The sequence below is a fragment of the Sceloporus undulatus genome, chromosome 4 (assembly GCF_019175285.1).
Source record: "Sceloporus undulatus isolate JIND9_A2432 ecotype Alabama chromosome 4, SceUnd_v1.1, whole genome shotgun sequence".
Classification (NCBI taxonomy): domain Eukaryota; kingdom Metazoa; phylum Chordata; class Lepidosauria; order Squamata; family Phrynosomatidae; genus Sceloporus; species Sceloporus undulatus.
The window spans coordinates 180,045,801-180,068,647 of NC_056525.1; the positions used below are offsets into that span (position 1 = coordinate 180,045,801).

General features: G+C 39.6%; 1 protein-coding gene across 1 annotated transcript in view; it reads left to right on the plus strand.

Moving 5' to 3' along the window:
- Positions 1–22,847, plus strand: part of LOC121928488 (myelin basic protein) — a 143,556-nt gene that overhangs the window by 25,014 nt on the left and 95,695 nt on the right. Inside the window, exon 2 of the mRNA XM_042463267.1 lies at positions 7,041–7,113. Coding sequence (XP_042319201.1) covers positions 7,066–7,113 — 48 coding nt within the window. The 5' untranslated portion in view covers positions 7,041–7,065. The remainder of the gene's footprint in view (positions 1–7,040; positions 7,114–22,847) is intronic.

Consider the following 22,847-nt stretch of genomic DNA (forward strand, 5'->3'; position numbering starts at 1 on the left):
AAACCCAAGGCACACTCTCTCAACCTCAGGCTAGCAATAGCAACCCCCCTGATGAAACTTACCAAGAAAACTCCATGATAGTTTCACTTTAGGGTTGCCATAAGGAGAAACGACTTGAAGGCACCACACACATAAGTCACGCTGTCTCAGTCTGAGAGGATGACAATGGAAATCACCTCTGATGTAGCTTGCCCCATGATAGTTTCATCTTAGGGTCATGAAGAATGACTTGAAGGTGCACGCACACACACACGCACACACAAGGCACACTTTCTCAGCCTGAGACTAGCTATAGCAACCCCCCCCCTCCCGATGAATCTTGAAAACTCCATGATAGTTCATGATAGGGTCACCATATGTTGGCCCTTTTCTCCATATGCTACCTGGACAGGCTCTTCTCCCTCAGCACTGCTTTGATAGAAGTGAAGGCAAATTATGAGAGCCAAAAGGGCATGCCCCTTGCTGCTTCACACCATTTTTCTCCTAAGTAACCCAGCGCTTGGGAGGGAGGATGCTCTGGGCACCTTTCTTCCTTCCTGACCACCATTTTACTTGTGAGTAAACTGGCACTCGGGAGGGAGGGTGCTTTGGACATCCTCCCTCTCTTCCGCACACTGATTTACTCATGATAAAAATGGTGCACGGCAGCAAGTTGAGGGGCTCCCTGCAAGTCCGGCCCATGTGCCCACAGAGGGCTCTGCATGCTGGCTCTGGAATGTGTGCCATGGGTTCACCATGGCTGATATAGACCATACTTTTAATAATTTTGGAAGTGAAACAAAGTTTGGTTATACTGAACCACTAGGAAGTCAATGTGTCACTGTTTGAGCCACCCGTGTGGACAATTTTGGATTTTAGAGGATTTCATATTTCTGGATAAGAGACACTCAACGTGTATTAGCTGTATTACAGTACTGTGTCATGTGGTGTTCAGTGATAGAAACTACTGTTTTAACTGTTTTGAAAATGGATTGAAGGATTGTTGTTGTTACTGCTAGTACTATTTTAAGACTTTGTATAACTGGCATTCAATCTTATGGAAATAGTGTCTCCACCCAGAAATAAAATAATGAAATTTCATTTTAGTAAAAACAGTGTCCCATTGAAAAATGAAATTCCCTTTTCTAATGTATATTGTTCAGTATATGGGTTGTCTTAGAGATAAATAGACTTGTAGCTGACTTTCATATTTTATGTTAGCATTGGAATAGTTAATGGCACTATTCATTTTATAATAATTTTGGAAGGATTCGGTGTTGTGTGTGAATGTCTCATAACCAGCTGTGGCTTCTTGGATGAAAACATGAATGTATTCTGCAGTGTTCGCTTTTGCTATTCATTTGTAGCACATGCTTTTATCTGAAAACATGTGCAAGCAAAGAGGGCCAAAATTTGTTTAATTAAGGGGTGATATTAATCCAGATGTCTTTAGATACATTGCCCTTACATTTATAGATTGCATTTCAAGTGCTAAAGTGTTTTGTAAACATAATCTCATAAATCGTTAACACAATCAGTGTAAGAAAGGCCAGTAGAATTACAGTATTCTCAAATTGTACGTGTGTGGATTAAGGTAGATAGAAGGAGAGTTTGTTGACCACCACTGAGCTAAAAAAAAACCTAGCTTCAGGAAACAGGACTTCCCAACAAAATGACTGATGAAGGTGGATGCATTTGTGATACTTTAAAAAAAAAACTTGGCCACTGTTTGCATTCTGCATTCCCCTCACAGAAGTGGTTTCTATGTCAGTGGGATGGTAAACCCACTTTAAGTTTTAGTCCAAACTATAAAGGGATTTGGGGATAGAATTTATTTATTTAACCTAAGTCCCACCTTTTTCCCAAAATGGGATCCAAGGCAGCTTACAATAATCACAATAATTTTATAAAGATCCAACTAAAACATTAGTTTACAAAAAGGAATTAAATGTCAACATTATTTAAGATTAAATGAGCTAAAACACTAAAAACACATAAATATATTTAAAACACAGTGTGTGTGTGTGGTGTGTGTGGTGTCTGTATAAAAGCCAGTGTGGCATAGTCATTTGAGCATTGGACTACAACTCTGGAGACCAGGGTTTGAATCCCTGCTTAGCCATGGAAACCCACTTGGGCAAGTCACACTCTCTAGGCCTCAGAGGAAGGCAATGGCAAACCTTCTCTGAAGAAATCTTGCCAATAAAACTCTGTGATAGGTTTACCTTAGGATCACTATAAGTCAGAAACAACTTGAAGGCACACAACAATGGCTTGTGGGCCACCTGGGGTCCCTTTTCTGGGAGAAAGGTGGCATAGAAGTGAAATAAATACATAATAAACATTCTGTGTGTGTGTGTGTATGCATTTGTTTATTATTTATTTTATTTTTATGCTGCCTTTCTCCCAAACACAAACACACCTAGGAGCACACCACATCGCACACTGCAACCTCATAGTTAAAATTCAAAAGCCTGCCTAAATAAAAACGTCTTCACCTGCTGTGGAAAGACAGGAGAGAAGGAGGCAACTGGAAGGTAGTTCCACAGCCTGGGAGCAGCCATGGAGAAGGCTGCTCCCTTCTCCATGAATCTTCACCAGCTGTGCCTATGGGAGTGGTGAGACTGGCAGAGAGTCCTCCCCTGCAGATTTCAGTGTACCCACACCCTAGTTTATATAAGGGGATGTGGTTGAGCACCTTGGATAGTTTCTTTAAAGTTGTAGCATATTCATTGCTCACACTGACATGGAAACCACTAGCTGCCACTGTCTGTTTCTAATCTGTTTGCATTTTGTAATCTTCAGCATTTTAAAAAACCTCACTTTCTGTCCTTTATTTCCTCTCATCTACTTTCAAAAACACTTTAGCTACATTTGTGGCAGCCTGTTTCTCTTGGGGTTCAATTGCATTTCAAGGAGTCAGCATTTTTAATTCAGTGTGCAGAACATAACCTTTTTAAAACTTTACTGGAAGTAGTTAAATGTCACTAAAAATTGCATGATTTTTCATGTGCTGCCAACTGCTTTGAAGTTATTGACATTTTAATAGCACTCCTGTATACTATAAAGAGTGGGAGTTAACTGCTCATGATTGATCTTTATTTCTTCTTGTCTGCCAACTTCCAGAAGTGGTTTGTCACTTATTAGTGGGTAAATTATATTAATCAGCCACACTAGTATTCAGCAGTCAGAGTCTGAGGATGAATGGAATTCAGAGAACTCACTAATGCCTTCAGATGATTTGCAGCATGATGGCATCTACTATTAAAAATTAATTAGAAGTACTTCTGTTGTCTGCCTTTGTGGGATCTGCCATTTGAGTGTAGCCAGGAACCTTTAGGAACATTGTATTCATAATGCATCAGTCAACATAACTTTAGCCCTAGATGAACAATTCACCAAAGGAGCAAACTATCTTTGTTCTCTTGAGTCTTTGCTCTCCACATAGATGTCTCATCCACACATTACGTTTTAGGTGCTCCAATTAAAAGATAATAAAAGTAAATCTTTTTTTAAAAAATATGAGAAGAGAGACTCCAATTAGTATTGAATTCTTGCATAATTTTTCTTCCTTGGAAAAAGCAGTCATTCTCGTTAAAGTACTCAGAATTATGCTATCTTTTATTTGATGTGTTTCGATTCTTGCCATTTAATAATAAGTGTTTTCAAGTGAGTAGAAGCTGACCTGTAGTCCTTACCAATTTGACTTCCAGTATGTTGTCCTCCTTATAGCCTAAAAAAAAGAAAGAAAAAGAAAACAGTATTGCTGATTTTAACAAAGTGAATGGGAGGATGAAGTGTGTACAGTACAGTAATTCAGAGTGCCTCATGAGATTGTCTTGTTGCCTAAGGCTGCTTTCCATTTAATATTGACCTAGTAGACAGTTATAGTCAAAGAGACTTAATCCTCAGTAAATATGACAAAGATTGCCCTAGCTAACTCCTATACCTGCAACCTAGGCCACTTCCTAGGGCTCTAAAAGTGGCAAAATGCCAAATACCAAACAGTGATACCATGCTGGGGGCGGAGAGTCAAAAGAACTATCTAAGAGCTGGAGCTAGCCCTCAGTGTACTTACAGCTGCCATTTAGACCTTGTATTGTGGTTCTTAGCATAGTTTGCGGTTGTGTGCCTTCAAGTCATTTTTTACTTATGGCCACTCTATGGCCAATTTTCTTGGCACGATTTGTTCAGAGGTTTGCCATTACCTTCCCCTGAGAGGATGTGACTTGCCCAAGGTCACCCAGTGGGAAGTTGAACCTTGGTCTCCAGTGCTCAAAGCACTCTTAGCATAGTATCTGGGGCAAAATCATAGTCAGACATTGACTAACATGTGGCCTTAGGTTGTAGGAATTGTTGCAGAGCAGTCAGAACAGAGGGACAGGAAACCAGATATGTTTAAAATACTTTAATTATATGATGTCTTGGTGAATAGTTGGATAGAATACTAACTTTTGTACTTTTTATCTCTCAATAATTTAAAATTCTGGAGACTTTTTTTTTAAGTGATGGAAACAGTGAGAATGTGTGACAAGAGCGAGACCCACAGCAGCTCTTTCCTTCACATTTCAAGGTTGAAAATTGCCAAAATGTCAGATAGTATACAGGATAGCTGTATTTTGTCACAGTGGAACACCACCTTGCTTTATTTGGGGGGGGGGGGGTCAGTTTTTCACCCTCTGGGCAAAATACTTCTTGTCAGCTGAGCTTTATATGCTCCAGACACTTTACATTTGTCAGCCATAACATTCAGTAGAATGCACTTCTGTGTTGTGACATTCAAATAATTTTCCTCTTAAAATATATGGTGTTAATTTCTTAGCATATGTTTCACTTTCCACAATAAATTCATGTGACTTCAGGCTGCTGCCAAGTGGGCAGAATGTCCAAATTCTTGCTGCTATTTTTCAGAGTTTATACAAATGTGGAACTAAAGCTTCTTTTTTTAAAAGGAAAAAAGAAAAGAAAATTAAACATATTAAACTTAAAAGCGGTTGCCCGACTCGGCAGGCTGACCGCTTTGCCGCTAGACGCAGCGAACGACTACAAGCCCCAGAGTGCTCTGGGGCTTGCCCCAGCTCTCTATTGGTGCACGGGGCGAAAGGGAGGCCCTTCCGTCCCGCGACGCTCTGGGAGCTGGGCTCGGTGACCGGGAGTTCCGGTCCTCCAGGGCAGATGATTGGTTCAGCTGCCCTGGAGGAGGAGTCTCCTGGTCAGGTGGTACTGAGGGCGGGGCTTAGGCCTATATGGGCCGTGCTGCCAGCCCCGGCCTTCAGTCGGCACTTGGCTCCGGACGGTTAGGAGCCAAGCAGGAAGGGAGGAGGAGCTGAGCCTTCTCCCACCCACCCACCGCTTGGGTTTGGGTTTTTTGTCACAACTTTGGGGCGGCAGCATAGACCAGGATCTGCACGGTGTGGTACCAGGGCTACGGAGCTCTGGTTTGGGAGTCAGTCGGGACCCGGGGGCGAATAGGGCAGGCGTATGGCCATTGCGGGGGCCATAACGCGAGAGCGCCTCCCGGTGACTAGGGGCTTAGCGAATATGTGAACGCATGGCAGAGATGCGGTCATATGGTGTTCCTTAGCCCCTAGGTCATCCCAATGCCTGGTGGGTGCCAGGTTGTGGTTAATCAGACAAACGTGGGGTTGTTTGATTTCGCAGATCCTGACCTCATGCTTTGTGCCAACCCTACCAATGGTTTGCTTAATAAAGTTGTGGCCTTTCCTCCAGCACGGTCTCCTGTGGTTATTCGGCAGCAGCATCTGAGGCAAAAGATGAACCATTTTAAATGACCATGTGCTCAAAGCCAAGAACACCAAATTGTTTGTTCTTTAGGTTTAGACTTAGAATTGTTCTATTATTATTTCTTTCTACCAGGAGACAGTGCCTCATTTGGCAAAATAATGTTATCAGTCTTGGGCGCTTGACTTTGGAAATGTCAGTTAGTCTACTAGTCATTGATTTCCATCAGTTCCCTTCAAATATGGAGACTCACTACTCACTACAAGATTCTTCTCTAGAGCAAGGCACAGGGCCTTGTGGGCGTGAGGGTTTCTCTGTTGTGTTTTTCAAAACTGGTAAAGAACAAGCCCATGATCTGAGATCTGCTGGGGAGGTCCTTCTCTCTCTCCTACAACCCTCACAGGGACATTTTGTGGAAACACAGGAGAGGGCCTTTTTAGTAGCTGCCCCCTGGTTCTAGAACTCTAATCCCAGAACAATTAAACTGACACCTCACTCACCTACCCACCTACTTTCTTTTTGCTAATAAGCAGAGATTTTTCTATTCCAACATGCATTTGATGAGTAATGATATAAGGCCCATCTTACACAATGTGTTGAATGTGGCTAATTGCTGTGGTGGAGTGTGTGTATTTTAATGATACATGTTTTAACCTGGTTAATTTTTTTTCTGATCATTTAATTGTGTTTTAACGTTTCTATTTTGTGAATTTTTAATAATGTTTTTTAATCATTGTAAGATGCTTTGGGTCCCACTCTGGGAGAACGGCAGGATATAAATAAGTATAATGCTGCTGCTACTGCTGCTGCTGAATTTCCAGTTACCTTTGCTTTGGAAAAAAAAACCCAACAGCACATTTTTAGAGGGGTCCCCCATATCTCCAGTCCTTGCCTCCTCATGTCTAAATTCTGGTAAGGGATATTCTCTGAAAAAATAGAGTCTTAACACTCTTGCAAATAAGTAAGAATTAAATACATGCCTCAAACTTAAATGGAACTTAAGTGCTACCATTTAGGTTGGCCACCTTACATACACTTAATTTTACATGGAAGTTTAGGAAGCTTTGCTCCGTGTCACTCAGTATAATCTGTACTGACCAGAAGCTTTCCAGGATTCCAGGCAAGATAATTTCCTAACTCCCTTGGGAGACCCAGGGATTGAACCTGGGAACTTAGCCATTCAGAGTGTTTTCTACCACTAAGCAAGGTTCTTTCCCAAAGCATTTAATGTGGAGTAGAATTCAGAAAATGGTAGCTGACTGATTGTCTTTGGAATTACTGTGACTTTTCTGACTTTTGCCATTTTTGCATCTCTGTAGTTCTGGAAGAAAGTTGAGAATCGTCATGGGGAACCATGCTGGAAAACGAGAACACAGTGCTGAGAAGTTAAAGGTAAGAGGAAACATTTTGCTTAAAATTAGGCTAATAGAACAACTTTGGAAGCCATTTATAGACATTTCATTACAGGCAACCAAAGGGTTTGGTTGCTACTGAAGTTGGTTGACCAGTTTTGTCACATTTGATTCAGGACAAGGATCAGAAAAGCTGTACATTTTTAAAGACTCTGCACCATATAACAGGTATAACCTCAGGAGTATTCCTGGAATCAGGAGCCAGCAGTTACCCAGTGAACATTTTTAATATTTTATTTAAATTACAATCTGATTTGGGGACAGATGGTCTGCCATTTCCAAAGCTCTCATGGTGGTAGTGGAAGGTCAGTCTTATCTTTGTTTTTCCTTCACTGTTTTTTTAAAAGAAAAAACAAAAACAAAACAACTCCCAGACATTTCAATAAAATTGAAAATAGCTGTGCAAATTCCCTTCAGCCCTGGGGCCTTGTGGAGGAACTGGATTCATTGAAGGTAATGAATACAGTCAGCCCTTCTTATACACGGATCTTTTATACACGGATTGAAGCATCCACAGTTTGAAAATATTCAAAAAAAGTATAAATTTCAAATATCAAACCTTAATTTTTTTTCATTTTTTATAATGCTATGCCATTATATTTAAAGGGACTTGATCATACACAGATTTTGTCATATACAGGGGATCTTGGAACCAAACCCCAGCGTATAACAAGGGTCCACTGTATAACATTACTTCTAATCTGCCCTTAGAAAGCCCAAGTTTACAGACTACCATGGTAATTATATACCTGTACAGCTTTCCGTGGGAATACAGGGTGTGCAGAGAGGAATCTCCTTATGCTCACCTTCTCTAGCTATTATATGTGTAGGATAGGATTGCTTTTTAAAAGAGACCTGGGTCCGAACTAGGGGTGCGTGGGGGCTGAGCATTTACACGCTCAGCAACCCTACCATGCCCCGATGATGGCCACATGGCGCAGCACGCAAACACCGCCGTGCCACACCAATGTCATCATGGCATGCAAGTGCGCCAATGACACCTCATGCGCAGCCTAAAAAGAATCTGCCAGGAGCCAACTATTTTTAGGCCTCCTGGGGGCTGCGGTGTTCGGTTGCTGCAGCCTCCATCCAGGGCAGAAAGGGACGGTGTCTTGCCGCCCCTTTCTGCCCATCTGTCCAGCCCCAAAGGTATTATTCTCATATATAAAAAGCTCTTCCATACACAGTGTATCCAGTGAAGCATCAATAAACCCCATTATCAAAGTTGCTCATTTTAATTTCTTCTTATTCTCTTTCCAATAAAAGCAAACCAGCAAAATATCATTCAGTAATTTTCGAGGAACCCACTGTTTGTCCAATGAGAGCTGGGAAGAAAAGGAAGGGATGTGTATAACATACAAAGCTCTTTATGCTCAGATCTTTAACAGAACTCAAGGAGAATTTGCTAGAAAAGGAAAGCAAAATACTTTGTGGTAACTGGATAATGCTGATCCTAGCACTGATATTATTAAGATATGCAAACAAAAAGCCTGAGGCAGGTTCCACTTTTAGCTATTTTACCTCTTTTGGTTTTTCCCTTTCAAAGATGAGTAAGTTGTCTGTCTGGTTTTGTCAGATATTTCTACCTATTGCAAAATACAGCCTCTTCACCCACGTGTGGTGTTTTTGAGAAGACAGTGTACAGAACCAAATAATCCTTTACTGGCAAAGATACAAATGTTCACAGATTTTATTCAGACTTATGATATGACTAACTTAGTTTGATTCCGGTCCATTAAGGGGTACATAGATTTGATTCAGAGCTATACAAACCCTTCTTATATGCTTTATTCAAGGCAATTTACTTTGTTGTGATCCATTCTCTGGCATTGCTTTTGGAGTGTACATACAAGATATTTTCTTTGCTTCTATCCAATAGGCTAAACAACTTGTCTCATCCCTTTGGCATTTCACAAACAGTAGTATTCTCCTAATAGCGTCCTGCAAAGAGATATGCAGTAGCTATCTCTGTCTTTAATGATTACCTTTATACATTTCATGCATTCACATTAGACGAAGGGCATAGGGCTTAGCAGTATATTCTAAGTTGAGCCACCAGGTGTGAAAAAGAAGTAAACTGATTCTACACACACACAAGAACAAACATTGACCATTCCTGCTATAGGCATTGATTTTCACACAGAAATCTCATATTTGTTTATAGGACAATTTCTACCCTGTCTTTTGAAGATTCATGCATTATTAAGAGAAGTTTACAATTAATTTCACAATAAAAGAACAGTACACAATGACATCGAACCAAAGAAAATGTCATAAAAAAAACTGCACTAGAAATTGTTACAGCTATATGATTAGGGGCCATCCTATTACACATAGATGTAATTTGATGGTGTAAAGCCTTATATTTTTTTTTAATTTTATTGAATATACAGTGGGACACAACAAACAAATAAGGACATAGACAACAATACCAACAGCTAACACAAACAAATCAAAAAGGAAAAACAAACAAGTAACAAGAAAAAAACATACATGCTTATTTTCCATCTTAAAATTGTCTCTTCAAGTACTTCCAACACAGTTTGGGGTATTTAGCTAATTTTGACAATATATTGTATTCCGCCGAGTTGAGTTGGCCGTGTAAAGCCTTATATAGGCATTCTTTGCATAAAATGTAAATACCTACCTCTGAGTTATACCTATTCTGAGCAGATAAGATAACTTCATTTGTATGTAGCCAACTCTGCAACTTATGGAGGCAGTGAGAGAGCAATACTATATACTTTACTGAGAACATGATAAGTGTATTTATTACCTTCTTGGATTGTTAGCCTATTTCATGAGCTGGCAGTTAAAAGATACTATTGAAATCTCATTAAGATGACTTCAAACTGGCATACCTTTATGTTAAAGATTAAGAGTACCAACATTTTTTTTTCCTCTTTGCAAAGTACTCTTCAGTTGCTGATGTGTTGGAAGGAGTGGGGAAGGTTCAGACAAAGTGTTTTTTTCACAGCACTTGCACTTTAGGTAATTTCCTCTCAGCCAGTGCTTGATAATTGTATAAAAATAAAAATTAAGGCAAGAGCTTGAAATCTGTTTTTGCAAGAGAGAAAGTAGCAGTCTTCTCAGGGTTTTGACAGCAACACTGGGGTGATGGAAGAAATAGGAGGGAGAAAGCTTTCAATATTGCACTCAAGAACAACTCAATATATTTTGTTGCTTGAGAAAATAAAACCAAGATGGCAGACCTTCCCATTTTCTCGTCAAAATTTGACTTGTCCCCCACAGGTAATTGAGCAACAACATACACTGCATTTGAAGACAGCAAGCTGGCTTAGTGAGTGCAAGGCCCTGCTGCATGGCATACTCTAACTTGCTGCTGCCACCCAGCATCTGTTTCCTGAAGTGACTACCTCACTGCCTAATGGCAGGGTCATCACTGATTGTGATTTTCTGAGAAACAGTCCTCTCACATAATAAATGTGCATAAATGGCCTTGCAAGAAAACCAGAATTTGATTTAATAATAACTTAATGTTTCTTTCTCCTTAGTATTGTATTTGTCTTAAATTTGCTTTCCTTATCACATAGCATAATTTTGATCTAAACAAAATTATCCCACTATAAGGATGTATATGTATGTTGTAAGTTCCCCTGCTTCTGGTTCAGTGCTTTATGTTTAAAGAAATAGTACAGGAAAGCATTCATATTGAAAAATAACGATGTCAGTGTGGTACCACTACAAAAATGTACTGTATGTAGAGAATGGTCTGTTTGCTTGCTTGCTGTTGTTAGGGACTTCCAAATTGACTTTGATTTATGGGGACCCTATCATAGGGTTTCCTTGGCAAGATTTGTTCAGAGGAGATTTGTCATTGGTTTCCTCTAAGGATGACCTGAGTGGATATTCCCTGGACCCCTGCAGTCCTAGCACTCAAATCACTATACCATGCTTGTTTTCTTTCATTGCTACCCACAGTAAAAATTGTATTGTTATCTTGACTGGGGGTTTGAGCAATTAAAAACTGACAAATTGAACTGAAGTAAAACCCAAAGAGTCCTGGTAAATATATTAGCTAGGGACTAGTATGGCATTCCCCCTTTTTGTATCTATCTACATACGGAGACAAAGTGAGTTGTCAGTGGTAGACACAGCATGATAAACAGGTTTTCCAAAAAGTGAAGAGCTGGATAGCATAGGAGACTGAGAAAAAGAAGAAACCATAGCGGGTTATAGACCGCCGAAAAGCGGCGGTCTGGCTCCGCCGCCACTTGCAGCGTCCGGGAGATACAGCCTTTAAATGGCGTGACTCCCGGACACTGCAAAGAAGGAGCGCGGAAATCGCGCTCCTTCTCGGGCCCCGGAAGAGGCACCGCAAGTGCCAAAGGGCGCACTCGCGGCGTCACTTCCGGTGCGCCACGTGCGGACGCAGAGTGTCCGTTACGTCAGTATGGCGGCCCCCATGTGGAAGGGGCGCTGCCATATTGTACGTATTCCATACGTACTAGGGTTAGGGGGTGCGGAAGCACCGCCCCTTCCTAACCCTAATACGTATGGAATACGTATTTTTTGGCGGTGTATAACCCACCCATATTTCTTAAAATAGACAGAAGAGACTAATAGAAAAGGAGTAGAAATTTGTTAATGATGCCGGGGTTGCATACACAAGTTGTAATTTTTAATGTCTTAGTCAGTTTATGGCCTTAAGCTGAAAAAATGTTATCTAATCCATGTTTCATAACTCAATCAATTTGACTACTCTTAGGAGATTATCACATTAGCTTTGCTGCTGGGGTGGAGTTGTAACTTTCTTAAGGTTTATTCTTATCACATTTACCCATCACCAGGCAGTATGCAGCCTGTAGGTGTTAGAGAAAAAAGATCTTTGGGATGGTTGATGTCTCTTGTTACCGGTGGTTCTGGACTGGTACCAACTGGAACAGATGCAGTCTTCTCAGCTACTCAGTATCAAAGTAACTTCCACACAGATTTTCACTCAAATGAGGGTTTATTAACTTTGTTGCTATTTACACTTTGCACAGCAAGCTACTATAGATCTATACTCTTTCAGAGTCCATGCTAGAAGCTTGAATGTGACATCAGTCTTTGTTCTCTCAAAAGATCAACCTTCCCACCAAGTGGACACACCTCTTTCCCATGAAGTCACCATACTACACAAAAGCATAACAATAATACATTTGTTTATATTATGTCTCAGCACATGTCCTTGAAGACTTGTTCTTCCAGGCCTAGGCTTTCTGGCCTGCAACAGGAACCATTTTAAACCTTAGTTAACCATTGACACATCTGAACATTTTCAATACAATTTAGAAATATATTTTAACAGTAGGCAACCTGGGTTTCTCTCACAACTGTTCAAAAACGGGATTTTCCCATTCTTGAAAAGATGCAGGAGAATCCTTTAGAAGCCTGGGTTACATACATGCTGCATACTGTCTTAAGAAAGTTACATCCCAGGTCTATCCCAGCAGCAAAGCTAATGCAATAATCTCCTAAGAGTAGTCAAATTGATTGAGTTATGAAACATGGATTGGATAACATTTTTTCAGCTTAAGGCCATAAACTGACTAAGACATTAAAAATTACAAGTTGTGTATGCAACCCCGGCATCATTAACAAATTTCTACTCCTTTTCTATTAGTCTCAATAATCTCCTTAGTGTTTTAGGCAACAGTGTGTCTATGTGGTCCATTTCTGACAGCAGTATTTCTTAGGCCAGTACATTTTTGTCTGCTTCTGTGCATCTGTATACCCATGCCTACAGAGACCTCAGTTTATTACTAGACACAAACACTGTTGCTTTAAAGTGTTTGTTTATAATAGTAAGTCATATATCAAAGGAAGATTAAGGCATCTCTTGGGATGCAGATATATTGAATAACCACAACTCTAGAGTACCAACTCCATCACTTTGCTGATGAATAGAACTTTCAGATATCTCTTAAGGGGAAAAAAGATGAACACAAGCTTCCCTGTCAGTCTAAATATGTTAACAGGAAATCAGAATCGATCTAGTAAATATTAATAGTGACATTCTGCCATAAAACGAGCCAAGGAAAGACACCTGGATCAGAAATCCCATCCTCATAACCTTAAGTCCTTGTAGAATCGTGAACTAGAAACAGCAAGCTGCAAGAAGCATTCCAAGGAGTCCACCATGGAAATCCATTGGTCATGGTTGTTGGGTAGTGAGTGCCAAGTGGGGGAGGATGCTTTACAAAATCCTAATCCCAGTTCCAAAAATAGACTGAGGATAGGATGATTGGTGGTGTGAAAACAAGGGAGTAAAGAACTGCAAAGGAGGGAAACATCTACAGCATGGGTTCCCAACGGGTTCTGTATGCACTTCCCAGATGATCCGTGGCCAGTCCAGGAAAATGAAAGAAATAAAAATTGAATGATATTAAAGAATATATTGTTTTATATCTACTCCTAAACACCATTAATTTGTAAGACATAGGGTAGGCCCCTCAGGGGCTCTGCCATAAAAATAAGGGCTCCATGAGTCAAAAAGGTTGGGAACCCCTGACTTAGAGTAAAACACACTTGGGTGCTTCCTGTAGAAGATATCGATGAAGTGTTGCTCAGTAATGTTCAAAAGCATCTGTGCCACTGTAGGACGCCCATAATATGAAACCATTTGGTTCCAGAAGACCTCAAATGTAATATGATGAAATTTATAACTGTTGAAAGTAACATGAAGGAAATTTATTTTCATCAAATTATACATGATTCAGGAGGTGACAGTGACAACTTCTGTATCATATTTGATTTTTAAGAGTGGCCATCTTGGGCAGAACTAACTACTGTATTAAATATATTAAATGTGCTGTACAACTGATCTCAGCCAAAGTTCAGTTGTTAAATCCAGTTATCTGAGAGTGCCTCTTTGAGGAGCAGTGAAAATAATTCATTGAGTTGTCAGTGCCACTTCTGATTGTCCACTAATCAAGTTAAGCACTGGTTGTGTTTACTTGCACTTTCTACCAAGGATTCTTGAAATTCTTTTTTTTTAATCACTTAATGTGTTGTGAGAAAAGGGTGCTCAACCACCACTAATTCATACATCAGGCAGGTTTACTAAGCTGAATCTTTTTTAGTTGTATAATAAGAGCCAGAAAGAAGTGGCTCTTTGGAAAACTATGGGTTGTTTAATCCAGTAGTGACTAAGACACTTTATCTAATCACAGGGCAGAGTGTATACTCTGTGGACTGAAAAAGCTTTTAAAAATCTCCATGCAGGAAATTCAGATATGTGCCATCTTCAGCAGCCTGCATACTGAGTTTATGCAACTCAGTCCATTTTTCAAAACAATTTGTACCATTTTTTCCCAATCTTCTGGTCATGGGAAGCTAATGAACTATTTAGGAAAGTCCAAACTGAAACATGCTTAAGCTTCAGGGGTTTAGTAGCATCAGCCAGTAAACATTTATTATGTAAAAACTTTTAAGGTGCCCCCCCCCGTATCGGTTATTTTTTTTAGACCTTCAATAATCTCAAGCCCTATAAATGTGTGTAAATCTGGCACTAGGACACAGATAATTTATTTTTCTCCTTGAGATCAGGTAGCACAGCATTCTTGCGTATTCTTAATCTGTTTAGGTGGGTGGTACCAACAAGTATGAAACATATATAGATTGGAATATAAATGGTGTTTGAACTGTCTGTACTTCCACTTTATCTGAAGATACTTATATAGCAACATTTTAGAACTGTTAAGGTAGTTTGATTCCCTTAGAACCAATTTTACAATGGACAAAGGACTAAATACCTCTTGAGCATTTCCTGTCTGATTTTATATTACTGTTGAAGAACTTCAAAGGAACTGAGATTAAATGAAGCTGAAACTACTGTACGTGCTTTTTCAGGTATTATGTCCCAGACAAATTTCTAGAGTATGAATATTTAAGTTTTACTTCTTCCTTAGTTTTAAAACTGAGACATACAAGACAAACAGATGTGCTTCATTTCAAAAGCAACAACACAAATCTCTTAAATTGAAGGAAATTAAATCTATGGAATGGACTGTGCTATTATTTTTATGGAGAGTATTTGTCATCACAGAAATACTTTCTTGATAGAGTCCATTTGTGTAGTACATTGATCTTGTTACACAGAAAGTTATTTACATGTTGCCAGTCCAAGTAAACCACTGATTGACAGATTATGATACAGTGGAGGGCTACATCTTGAGTACCTTCAAGACATTACTGATCTGAAGCTAAGATGAACTTATCATGGGGTTTTCTTGACAAGATTTATTCAGAAGTAGTTTGCCATTGCCTTCCCCTGAGGCTGAGAGAATGTCACTTGCCCAAGGATATCCAATGGATTCCATGGCTGATCTGGTCTTAATCCAGTACTGAAACATTATACCACACTGGCTCTCTCACTCTTCATCTAGAGAGCATTACTAAAATTAAAATTTCTTGCATAAGCAAAAGTATTGTGTCAGAGAAAATCTGATAGCTTTTCTCTGTTCAGATCTTAGCTTTCTTTACAATGATACAAATGGCAAAGTTGGCCTGGTGAGATTCTCCTTCTGGTTTCATTCCAGTGAACTTGCTTCTTTATTTGGTTTTGTAACTAGTTGCTTGGTTTTAAGTTAACAAAGTATCCAATCCAATAATGAAAGCGATTTTTAGAAGTACATTCTAAGTTTGTATTACATGAAACATGAAGTGCTGAGTATTAAATAGATTTCTCACACTTTTATGTATTTTCTTTGTGAGGCCATTATGGTGGGGGGAGCTAATGAGCTTGGCTTGATTAATGATATTTGAGAAATCATGGAATCATAGAATTGGAAGAAACCACAAGGGCCATCCAGTCCAACCCTCTGCCATGCAGGAACCCTGCCATGGAAGAAATACAAAAAAAGCATGTTAGTACAGTGCAGGTCAGGGTTCCTAATGGCCCCTAATGACAAAAGGCATGAAGCTTGCTTGCAGGACTCTTGGGGGTGAGCATCATGTATATGTTATTGCTCCAAGCCAGTTGGAAGCTCTAAGTTCCTATTAACAGCATTTTCTGTAGAGGAAATAGTTCTCTCTGTGCAGAAAATAATATATAGTAGCCCCTCCATTTTCACAGGGATTCAGTTCTGGACCCTCCCGTGAAAATGGAAAATCATTGGTATTCAAGCCTCATTGGCTTGAATGGTGGCATGTGCTGTGCACCCCATTTTGTCCCCCTTCATTTGCCTCCCATAAATGGGTGAGGGACGCGGATTTCAAATCCATGAAAATGGACAACTGTGATTTATTTCTGTGCATGGAAATATTGTTTTCTGTTTGGAAATGTTGTTTCCTACACAGAAAAATTGTGTTTTATACATAGAACAACAAGTCCTGAATTGCCAAAATGGCCAGTTCAGAATCTTTCTCATTATGGTTTCTCAGCATATAATTCACTTTTTGTCTACTATTTTTTCCAAATATTTCTTAATAATCTTTTCATTCCTGTCAAACAGTTAATGGTATATTTTAGTCTTCTTTATTATAAATGAACCATGCTTGTGATTATCTCAGATGCCTGTAGCTGGCAACAGCTGAAACTGAAGTGCTTGAATGGCCAGACTATTGATCATATCTTGCATGTGGAAACCTGTCTTCTTAATAGAATAATGATAATGATAATGATAGAAAGGTATGGGCGTGAATAAGTAGCCTAAGCCAGTGGCTGTTAGCACTAAAAATGCCAGCAATGGCAGCTGATGGTTTCCATGAAAATGTGATGGTAAATCTGCTCTGGATTTTAGTTTGAATTTAAGCTATTCAAAGTGCTCAACCAGTTTGGACATAGAATTCAGTACCTTGGAGCAGATTCAGAACACCCACCTACCAAGAAGTCACTAGATGGTTGGTTTCTCTCAAATCCAGTTTCTCTTCTGGATGATCTGAGAGAGATAACACAACATTCATATCCAGATTAATTTATTTGAATTGTTATTGAATGCCTTCAAGTTTTCCATTTGGCTTTTGTGGCCAAATGGGGAATTGAACCCAGATCTCCAGAGTGGGAGTCCAGTGCTCAAACTACTATTCCACATTGGCTTTTAATTTATTGGGGTGTGTGTGTGTGTGTGTGTGTGTGTGTGCATGTATGTGTTCCGTATCTTTTTTTCTTTTCCCAGAATAAATTTTGTTAAGATATTTGCTTGATATTTCTGCAAATTTGAAATAAATAATTGATAATATTCCTTAATTATAGTTTTGTAAGGTAAAAAATAAGAATGTTTCCTCCTCCCCTCCAGATTCATAATGAAAGCAAGTTACCTTCACAAAACCTGTCAATTGTTGCATTTTATTTTTCTTTAAAACAATTTTACATCTATATCTCTCCCAACCCATGGAGGGAAATCAGTTCTGACATGGGGAAGGCTGGTGCTGCTGTTTCCAGACTTGGCTGAACAGCAGTTTGGCTGTGAACCTGAAAAGTAGTCTTGTGAAGGCTGAATTTTCCAACTCTGATGAGACTTCAGACTGATAATGTGATGAGATATTAGGCCAAGTGTTGTGTTGAGCACAAAATGTCATAAAACTTTGGGAAATTTTGTTGGTCCTATATAGGCACCCTGACTTCCTGGTTGGCCTGAACCTCACAGCTATCCAACACTATGAAAAAGAATTAAAGTCAGGTATAATACAAAGTTTAAAAGCAATGAAATAAACAGTAAAATAATAATTAATAAGCATTAATTTACAATAATTTAAAAAGCAATTAAAATATGGATGATAAAAAAAATACAGCACCTTCGTAGTCTTTCTAAAACATCCAGTTAACAGTCCTAGGTATGTGAAAAGATCTTTGCCTGCCAGCAGAAGGCAACCTAGCATCAAAAGGGAGAGAATTCCACAGTCTAGGAACAGCCATTAAGAAGGCTGTCTCCTGTGTACTCAGTAAAGGTGACTTTAATGATCGTTAGTGTGAGAGAAAGCCTTTTCCTAAAGAGAAAAGTAGAAAGTATATACTTTGCTCCATAGGTTTTGTCATGCCACAGTTCTCAGCTTAAAAAAGGAAAGAAACAAAGTTTTAAAATGTCTTTTCAATAGAGGAGTTTGTTGTTGTTGTGCGCACCTTCAAGTTGTTTCTGACTTACGGCGGCCCTAAGGAAAGCCTATCATGGGGTTTTCTTGGCAAGTTTCTTCAGAGAGGGTTTGCCATTGCCTTCCCCTGAGGCTGAGAGTATGTGACTTGTCCAAGATCACCTGGTGGGTTTCATGGCCAAACTGAGCATTGAACCGTAGTCACAGAGTCATGGGACTTTAACACATGGGCAAAAAAGATGGGAGCATGGTGGGATTTTCCCATGAATAAAAAGTGGCACTAAAATTCCTCACGTGATAATCATGGGATTGTCACAATATCACACAATGTAGTACAATAATCTTTGTGTTATTGCACCATATTGACAAGAGCATCACACTATGCTCCCATCTTTTTTGCCCATTTGATAAAGGCCATAGTCCAACACTCAAATCAAATTTTTGAAAGTCAGCCAAACCTTTTTATTACTCTTTCTCATGTTAGCATATATGCTTGTGGTTCTCACCTGAACTTTATTTTTGTGTGTTATCACAAAAGATAAAAATGGCATGGTAAGAAGATTATCAAATATTATACATTACAAGAATCTGGCCCCTAATGAGAAAAGAATTCTGTTGAGAGGTAGATCATTGGTCTTTCTGTTAGAGTTGTCATTCTCTCATATTGTGTCTGAAAAAGTGAGTAGAACTATAAAAAAACTACCATAATCTTGTCTGGTATGCCCAACCACGGTTGCAATTAATACCATCCTTTAACCACAAGGTGTCATAAAACTTTCCTCTTCATTTGTAAGATAATGTCTGGATTGTTCTTCAAGCAGTCATGAAGGCATAAGAACAGTTTCTTTCCCTGCTAGATCTATAGCACAGCCAGACAAAAGAACTTGATATAGATATCAATAGATATGATATGTCTCAGTTTACTGGGAACATGAAAACTGTTTATAGCAGTATAGGAATGTCTGTTTCCCTCGATGAATCAGCTGTCACCTGGGAGTGGAAGGCACTCCTTGATATGGTATTTGGGTGAGTCATTTCCTTGCAATATCAGTGTCTTGACTTGAATACACAGACATTTATCTGAAACTGTCATTAGAAAGGCCATATGATATGAACTGTTCTTACTACTGTACTCTCCTTAGGCCAGCCTAATCTTATGCAAACTTTTCAGTCACTGTTAATGGGCTGATGTAATATTTTGCTAGTCATTTCTTATTAATGTTTTTCAAATCTATATAAACAATATTATCTCTTATCTGCACATCTGTAATTTGTCTACCAACTTGGTTAATCTCTTTCATTCTGCCTATGTGCTGATCCACTCAAGAATAAAGCGGAATGTGCTAATTTATTTAGTTTATGGATTTTATGGGATGTATTTACAATTGTAAAAAGAAGAGAAATTCTTTCTGAGTTTTCTTTTTTCTGTTCACATTGACAGCTTGCTTTATTGTGCATGCTGTTAAAAAATGGAAGTGTTATTTATTTAGCGCCATCAGTGTAATCTTTTTTAATGTTTGGAAATGTTTGATCATTTATATAGTAATTCATGTAATTTAAAGGCAAAAGTGAGAATGGAAATGAAACTGCTGACAAAACAACTATGGATGACCTTTGCTTTGTTCACTATTTGCAAGAAGGTGAGGGAGCACTTTTTTAAAAAAGCACTGAAAATAATCAGCCTTGACCATGTTAGGCATGGAATGATCGGCGTTTAAATAGCTTCTGCTTTGAATTTGATGAATGATTACAAAGTCGGCCCTCCCCATTTGCAGGGGTTAGAATCACAAGACCCCCACAAATGTGGAAAAACCACAAATAACACCCCCATATGCGGAAGACAGTTAAAAGCACAGGGGGAACAGGCGCGCACCTGCTCTTCTTTTTCCCCCACCCTCCCATGCCTTTAACTGGCTCTGGGAGGGCAGGAGAAAGGAACAGGCACGTACCTGCTCTGCTCCTTCTCCCACCCTCCCCAGCCTTAAAGGGATGGGAGGGCGGGGGGTGGGGAGAAGAGGCAAAGGTGTGCACTCTTCCTGGCTGCTCCCTCTCTCCTGGGCCATTTTTCTCCACAGAGAAAAGCCTGAGAGGGAGGAGGAGGAAAAGGAGTGTCTGCTGAAGCGCGAAAATATTCAAAACTGTGCATGTTAAGTCTGTGAATGTAGAAGAAGAAGTGTACAGCGAGGACAGTGGGAAGATAGTCAAGCATATATAGGAGTTCATAGCTAAAAGTTTTATATAAAATTTTCAGAAGTAAATTTGACCAGAATTCTTATTTATTTGCGGTATTTATACCTCATATTTCAGACCTAAAGACTCTCAGAGCAGGTGAGAATCATGCAGCCCTTCAGGTGTTGTTGGAATGCAGCTCCCAGAATCCTTCACAATTTGTTACACTGGCTAAGACTGTTAGGAGTCACAGCCCCAGTAACATTGGGAGGGTCTCAGATTTCTCAGCTCTCTTTTAGGTTATTTTCTCACATTATCATTGTCAAGTCAACCAGTACTCAAACTGGAACTCTCTTCTTGAAGAGCCTTCAGGTTGGCCTTTCTGGTAGTGCAGCACCAGAGTTCACCTGCATCAGATGCAGTGGAGTAAATGGGCAGTGAGGAAATGGGATATCAGATATGCCAAATTACTCATTCTAGGAAGATTCCTGTTCAAAAGCAGCCATTCCCTGTTGCTAAGCCAGCTGTGCTTCCTTTGTTTGGAGATCTTTGCTTTCACCACTAACTTAAAAAAAAAACCCTGCGAGAACATGTGATATGTTTAGTCCCCTAGTGGCTGAATGTCTTTAACTTGAGCAAACAAACACTTTTTACAACTAGTTCTGGTGGTGTTGGTGGTTAACTGCCCGGAGTCTACCTTGACTCATGGTGAACCTGTGGATGAGATATCTCTAAGACTGCCTGTCTTCCACTGTTCTACCTAGGTTTTGCAGATTCATACCCATGACCTCCCTAATTGTGTCTAGCCATCTGACATGTGGTCTTCTTCTCTTTCTACTACTTTTCCCAGCATCACTGTCTTTTCTAAATGAGTTAAGACTTCTCATGATGTGGCCAAAGTATGACAATCTCAATTTCATTATCTTGTCTTCTAGGGGTATTTCAGGCTCGATCTGTTCAAGGACCCATTTGTTTGTTTTGGTTGTCCTCAGCACTCTTCTCCAGCACCACAACTCAAAGAAGTTGATTTTCTTTTTATCTGCTTTTTTCACTGTCCAGCTCTCACAGCCATACATAGTGATAAGGAATACCATGGCTTGGATGACTCTAACTTTAGTGCTAATTTGTATAACTAATCTAGAATCTTTTCTAGCTATTCTATGCCTGTCTTTCCCATTCTTTATCTTCTCCTTATCTCTTGACTGCAGAATAATGATTCTGCCCTCAATGAAAATTTCTTTCAGTTCCCAAATTTCTATCATTGCAGTAACTTGTAACTTCAATTGAGATATCCAGAAAAAGGGAAGAGCAGATAAAATTACCAAAGTAATACAAACACAACAAATGTTAAGAGTTCTAGGTGTGGACATTTTTCAGTGTCTCATTCTCTACAGTGGTAAAAATTTGGAAAGTGAAGGAAATTTTCATTGTGAGAGGGGAAGATATCTGGGGAAGCAATGTCCTAATTATGCCCTATAGCTTTGTTCCAGATCTTTGCATAGGTATGTTCTGTATTAGTATAAAAATCTGTGAAGTGCTCTAGTTCTCAAGTAATCTTTTGTTCTCAGAACTACTGTGAGTGCTCTTGATAATTATAAACAATCTTTTTTTCCTCCAGACTTTTTTAAATCCACTGTTTTGCAGAATCATAAGCACAAGGACCATTGCACATTACTCTCAGCTGGATATTATTCCATAGGAATGTATTATGCTGACTCCATTGTTCCCCAGTGTGTGTGTGCTTAAAAAAGAACAATGTGACAGCAATTTTCACATTGGTAGACCAGCATGTGCCAGTTGGGCAATCTGAGAGAATGAACTTTATCACATAGGGCTCCTCGGACGTGATGAGAACGGTCCCAAAGGAGCCAGGAAGGGAATGGAATGAGTGGGGGATGCATTTTACTGCACACAAGTCCCTCACTCATTCTGTTCCCTGCCTTTCCGTTCCCAGTCCATTCCAGAGAGGAGGAGATTTTTGAGAACTGTTTTGAATAGTTCTCAAAAATATCCTCCTCTGGAACGGATGGGGAACAAATGGGGAATGGAACGGAAGGAGTGAGGAACTTGTGTGTGTGATAAAATGTGTCCCCCACTCGTCCCTCACTCATTCCAGGCCCCTTCCGTTCCGTTCTGAGAGTGGTCCCTGGGAGCCCTGTGCGATAAAGTTCAACAGACACATATCCATATCCTCCAATCCCATGACCATCCCCTTTGCCAGTCATACTATCAAATAAATGACAGAAAGCATCTGCATTTATGCGTAGTGTGGGAGGGAAGGAGACATTCAGAAGGAAGAAAGCTGACTGTGAAAAGGAGGAGGCATTTTCTAAGCTAACCCAAAGCTTTTAAGCCATTGCACTGGTAAGTTCAAAAATGGCAGAAGTTCAAAAAATTATTCTTTGGATTAGAATTGCCAGAATCCCCCAGGCATCATGCCAACTCATTCCCACTTGCCATTTTCCTGAGAACTCTTGGAGTTGTAGTCCAGATACTCTGTTATCACTATAG